The sequence below is a fragment of the Haliotis rufescens genome, unplaced genomic scaffold, assembly GCF_023055435.1.
Source record: "Haliotis rufescens isolate VD_foot unplaced genomic scaffold, xgHalRufe1.0.p SCAF_13, whole genome shotgun sequence".
In the NCBI taxonomy this organism is placed as follows: Eukaryota; Metazoa; Mollusca; class Gastropoda; order Lepetellida; family Haliotidae; genus Haliotis; species Haliotis rufescens.
This window is the reverse complement of record NW_025963813.1, coordinates 23,861,597-23,866,584: the sequence shown is the minus strand read 5'-3', so window position 1 is coordinate 23,866,584 and position 4,988 is coordinate 23,861,597. Positions and strand designations below refer to the sequence as shown.

The window sequence follows — 4,988 nt, the reverse complement described above, 5'->3', positions numbered from 1 at the left end:
ATTTTTTCACAGTACTGAAATTGGACCAAATTGGCTAAAGTCCCATAAACTGATGATTTCCAAAAATATATTTTTCTCTTCTTTTATGTGTATACCTTGCCTAAATACACATAACCTGACTTAATGGCAACATCCCAGAATGAATTTTTAAATTTAGATTAAATTTTGAAGACTTTTTCACAGTACTGAAATTGGACCAAATTGGCTAAAGTCCCATAAACTGATGATTTCCAAGAATATATTTTTCTCTTCTTTTATATGTATATCTTGCCTAAATACACATAACCAGACTTAATGGCAACATCCCAAATTGCATTTTCAAATTTGGACTAAATTTTGAAGGCTTTTTCACAGTACTGAAATTGGACCAAATTGGCTAAAGTCCCATAAACTGATGATTTCCAAGAATATAATTTTCTCTTCTTTTATATGTATACCTTGCCTAAATACACATAACCAGACTAAATGGCAACATCCCAGATTGCATTTTCAAATTTTGACTGAATTTTACAGGTTTTTTCACAGTACTGAAATTGGACCAAATTGGCTAAAGTCCCATAAACTGATGATTTCAAAGGATATATTTTCTTCTTTTATGTTTATACCTTGCCTAAATACACATAACCAGACTAAACGGCAACATCCCAGATTGCATTTTCAAATTTTGACTGAATTTTAGAGATTTTTTCACAGTACTGAAATTGGACCAAAGTTGCTAAAGTCCCATAAACTGATGATTTCAAAGGATATAATTTTCTCTTCTTTTATGTTTATACCTTGCCTAAATACACATAACCAGCCTAAACGACAACATCCCAGAATTAATTTTCTGCATTACTGTGGGGAAACTTCTGAATGCGGACGAATCTGTTCTATTCACATGGAGAAACCTGAAATGAAAAAAATAAAGTATGTGATGCTAAAGTCCCATAAATTGATGAGTCCAATGGATATTTTGTCTTTTTTAATACATACTCCTCGCTTAAATACACATCATCAGACAGAACTGCAACATTTGAACTTGAATTTTTAAATTTTGACTGAATTTTAAAGATATTTTCCAAATTACTGAAACTGGACCAAATTGGCTAAAGTCCCATAAACTGAATATTTCAAGGGATATTATTTTTCCTTTTTTCCTATTCATTCGTTGCCTTAAAACACATCATGAGACAAAACAGCAACATCCGAGATTGAATTTTTAAATTTTGACTGAATTTTAAAAAGTGGACCAAATTGGCTCAAGTCCAATAATAAGATGATTTATAAAGGATATTATTTTTCTTTTTGCTACTTGCCTTAAAATACACAATCAGGCTAAACTGCTCCATCCTAAAATGAAATTTCAGATTTTGACTACATTTTACAGGTTTTTCTAAAGTACTTGCTATTATATTGTTAAATATTGAATGATAGAAACGTTTTTTAAACTGAATGACGATATATTTGTGTATTGTCACATCATTTATTTCATCAAGAAAAAAATTGAATCAATAAACGTAAGATCATTTTCAGCAGGTTGTGCTCAGTGATGATGAGTGGGGCTTGCAAAAAAAAGCTGCTTTTTGAAAAAATAATTGTAACAGCGGTACTCGTCTCAAAGATAAGGGAGTACTTGTTGGGTCAGAAGGGATTTATTTTCAATGGGCGTAGAGTGAGAACTTCACGATAGTCCGGATCTGCCCTAAAACATACATAATTTGATATAAATATCATGGGTATGGACAGTATAAAGGCACAAGATAACAACAATAATAATAATACATTTAGATCTATAGTTACTTACTTTTGGCATATATATTTGAACAAATCCTTCCAGATAAAACAAAGTACAGTCTATACATAGTTAATCATGCATACCTTGTCTCAGGGACGCAGGCTGGAACCTCCTTTATTGATGTACAGTGAATAGCCCTGCACAAATGAGTATACTACATATAGATATATTACATATCCACCGTTACACTAGTGTGTATGAAATACAAGCAAAATAAATTCTACAAAAGACTATACATATATATACATGATACATATACATGTATCACTTCTAACCAGTTTATATCTATTTTATAAAATGTACACTTGGCTATTACCTCAGTCAAATACACAGTTAGGGTAAAAGGTAAAATAAATTCCTACGTGCACAAAATAAGTCAACAGCACAATATGTCTACTGAACAGTAAACAGTCACATGTCTAATGTCACACAAAAACATTGTTATTAACTCTGAACAGACAAGCTATGTTAGATCTACGTAGCTGAGGAAAATGACAATAGGACATTTCTTGGAAAATCTCTGATGTTTAGAATTTTCAATAGGACATTCCCATAGACTGCTGTATAATTTCTACAAAATCATTGGGACATTTGTGACAATGGGTAGGCAAATATCCTAAATATTGGACGATCTTTATCACTGGTAACGTTACTTGAAGGCTTGTTGCAAGCGAGATTTCGTACAGTTCAAACCTCGTGACACTGAAAGGGCCTTGATCTAATCAGTGTGTGAGGACGCCTGGCGTGCTAAATAAGAAACAGACCTTTACTATCTGGTCATAATTTTACAACATTTACAGGCTTCGTAGGACAGGTTAAAATCAAACAATGCGCTATTGAAAAAGCATAAACAAATATAGATCTACCTTATGCCAGACGGCTCCTTCGCATTATCAAGGGAGGTAACTCTTAATACGTTTTGCTGCCCACTATCAATGTTCTCTTTGCGACACATGAATGGTTTCATAGCTGGGTAATACTTTATGTTATGTCTTCTCAATATACCACAGTATATATAGTTTGAAGATAGTAGGTTTATTGTGCTGAGTGTTGAGTATACATCCTCCACATGGTCAATGATCTAAGGGGAGCTCACTCTCACCTCTCTTCAGTCATGCATAACAGAGTTAGTAATGTTTAGGCGGTAGAGCACCTAATCATAGTCATATATAATATAGATAACCCTACATCCCCCTTTCTAGGAAAGATAATTGCAAAACTTTAAGCAACTGAAATAAAGTAAACATTAATGCATTCTACATGTTCTAGTTACAGACAGATATATGCCTAACACATTTAAATGCATTTAAACACAAATATGCAATAACGATTGCAAATAAATGATCATACTTTCTTAAGTGAAATTAACATTTGACACTTCGAAGCATATGTATTATGCATAACACTATATTGGAAATAAAGCCTTAACACTTAGTCAATGTTACTAGATCATTCTTGTTAAACAGTACTCTTTTTAAGTGTTTTCTAAAATAGAACATTATAACGATCATTGCTATAACTTCAAAATTACTGATACAACATCGCTGTTGAATGCTATTCAAATACAATGAAAAATGCATTTCAAAGATCAAGTCTTTGTTCCAGGAATTAACTTGAGATCACATCTATTGCGCCTCACCTCCCCCTTTGGGGTTGACACAATATATGACCGCGGGGTGTCGGCTTTACCGACCACTTTCGACTCGGACTGATTTACCCAAACACAATCACCAGGTTTGAGCTCAGACATTGGTCGCACATTATGATGATGATCATACTGATCTTTCATTATTAGTTTTTTCACAGATTCAGTTTGCTTGAATCTTTTCACATCCACATGTTTGGATTGTAGTTGTGTAGGATGACATGGCAAGCTTGTTCTCAGCTTTCTTCCCATTAAAAGCTCACTTGGAGATAATCCACCAGATACAGGTGTTGACCTGTATTCCAACATTGCAAGATATGGATCATCAGCTTTACGCAACATATTCTTGCATGACTGAACAGCTCGCTCAGCCTCTCCATTGCTTCTTGGATACAACGGGCTGGATGTGATGTGAGTAAAGTTGTACTGATGAGCAAACTCACAGAAGTCCTGTGAAGAATATTGAGGTCCATTATCTGAGATAACTACCTCTGGTATCCCATGTCTAGAGAATACAGATTTCAAACTGTTGATGATACTCTTTGATGTTGTAGAAGACAGCTTGATGACTTCTATGTACCTTGAGAAGTAGTCAATGACCAGTATGTACATTGCTTTGTTGAGTTCAAACAGGTCTGTACCTACTCTCTGCCAAGGTCGATCAGGAATTGGTGTTGGTAGGAGAGGTTCAGTTGGATTTCTCCTGTACTTTGAACAGATTTTGCAGTGTTCAACAACAGATCTGATTTCTGCACTCAGTCCTGGCCACCATACAGCTGTCATTGCCCTCTCTCGACACTTACGGATTCCTTGATGTCCTGCATGAATCTTCTCGAGCATTTGAGATCGAAGAGTCAGAGGTATCACCAGTCTATTGCCTTTTAACAACAGATCATTCACCATAGACAAATCATGTCTCACTTTGTATAGCTGCTTCTCCTCTGTTGACAGAGAATGTTGGGCAGGCCACTTGTTCTGTAGGAATGTGGATATTCTGCCATACACTTTCTCTTGTTCTGAGGCTATTTCTGTTAACTTCGCATCAGAAGCTGGTAGTTGTGACACTACTAGATCAACAAAGAGATCAGTCTCTTGTTCAAAGAGTTTGTCTTCAGCTAGGAGGATTTCATCCACCGGTGATCTTGACAGTGTATCTGCAATTGCCAGATTTTTGCCAGGTGTGTGGAACACAGAATAACTATATCGCATTAACCTCATTCTGAATCGTTGCAATCTTGGAGACAGATCACTGAGACATTTGGATCCAAGTATGGAAACAAGAGGTTTATGGTCAGTCTCTATTTGGAAGTGTTTTCCAAGCACATAATCGTTGAACCGTTCTGTTGCCCAGGTAATCGCCAGAGCTTCTTTTTCGATCTGTGCGTATCTTTGCTCTGTATCACTTAGAGACCTGGATGCCAAGATTACTGGTTTCCATGATCCATCAGATTGTTTCTGTTTCAGCTCAGCTCCAATACCATATGATCATGCATCTGCTGATACAATCTTTTCTCTTGCTGAGTCATACAACGCCAGAGTTGGTGCGTCACCTATTTGACGTTTGAC

General features: G+C 35.6%; 1 protein-coding gene across 3 annotated transcripts; it reads right to left on the bottom strand.

Annotated features, from left to right (window-relative positions):
- Positions 1 to 831: 831 nt before the first annotated feature.
- On the bottom strand, positions 832 to 4,359 carry LOC124129279 (uncharacterized protein K02A2.6-like). 3 transcript variants are annotated; one of them, XM_046492796.2, is made up of 3 exons: positions 2,644 to 4,359; positions 1,861 to 1,914; positions 832 to 890 (listed from the first exon to the last, which is right to left on the bottom strand). In XM_046492796.2, exon 1 carries the CDS (start codon positions 4,323 to 4,325, stop codon positions 3,366 to 3,368), a length of 960 nt encoding a protein of 319 aa, XP_046348752.2. In that variant the 5' UTR covers positions 4,326 to 4,359; the 3' UTR covers positions 832 to 890; positions 1,861 to 1,914; positions 2,644 to 3,365. The 3 variants fall into 3 exon arrangements, with proteins under 3 accessions (XP_046348752.2, XP_046348751.2, XP_048250284.1); XM_046492795.2 differs by lacking the exon at positions 832 to 890 and adding an exon at positions 1,619 to 1,684; XM_048394327.1 differs by lacking the exon at positions 832 to 890 and having other exon boundaries at positions 1,619 to 1,914.
- Between the last annotated feature and the right edge of the window lie 629 nt (positions 4,360 to 4,988).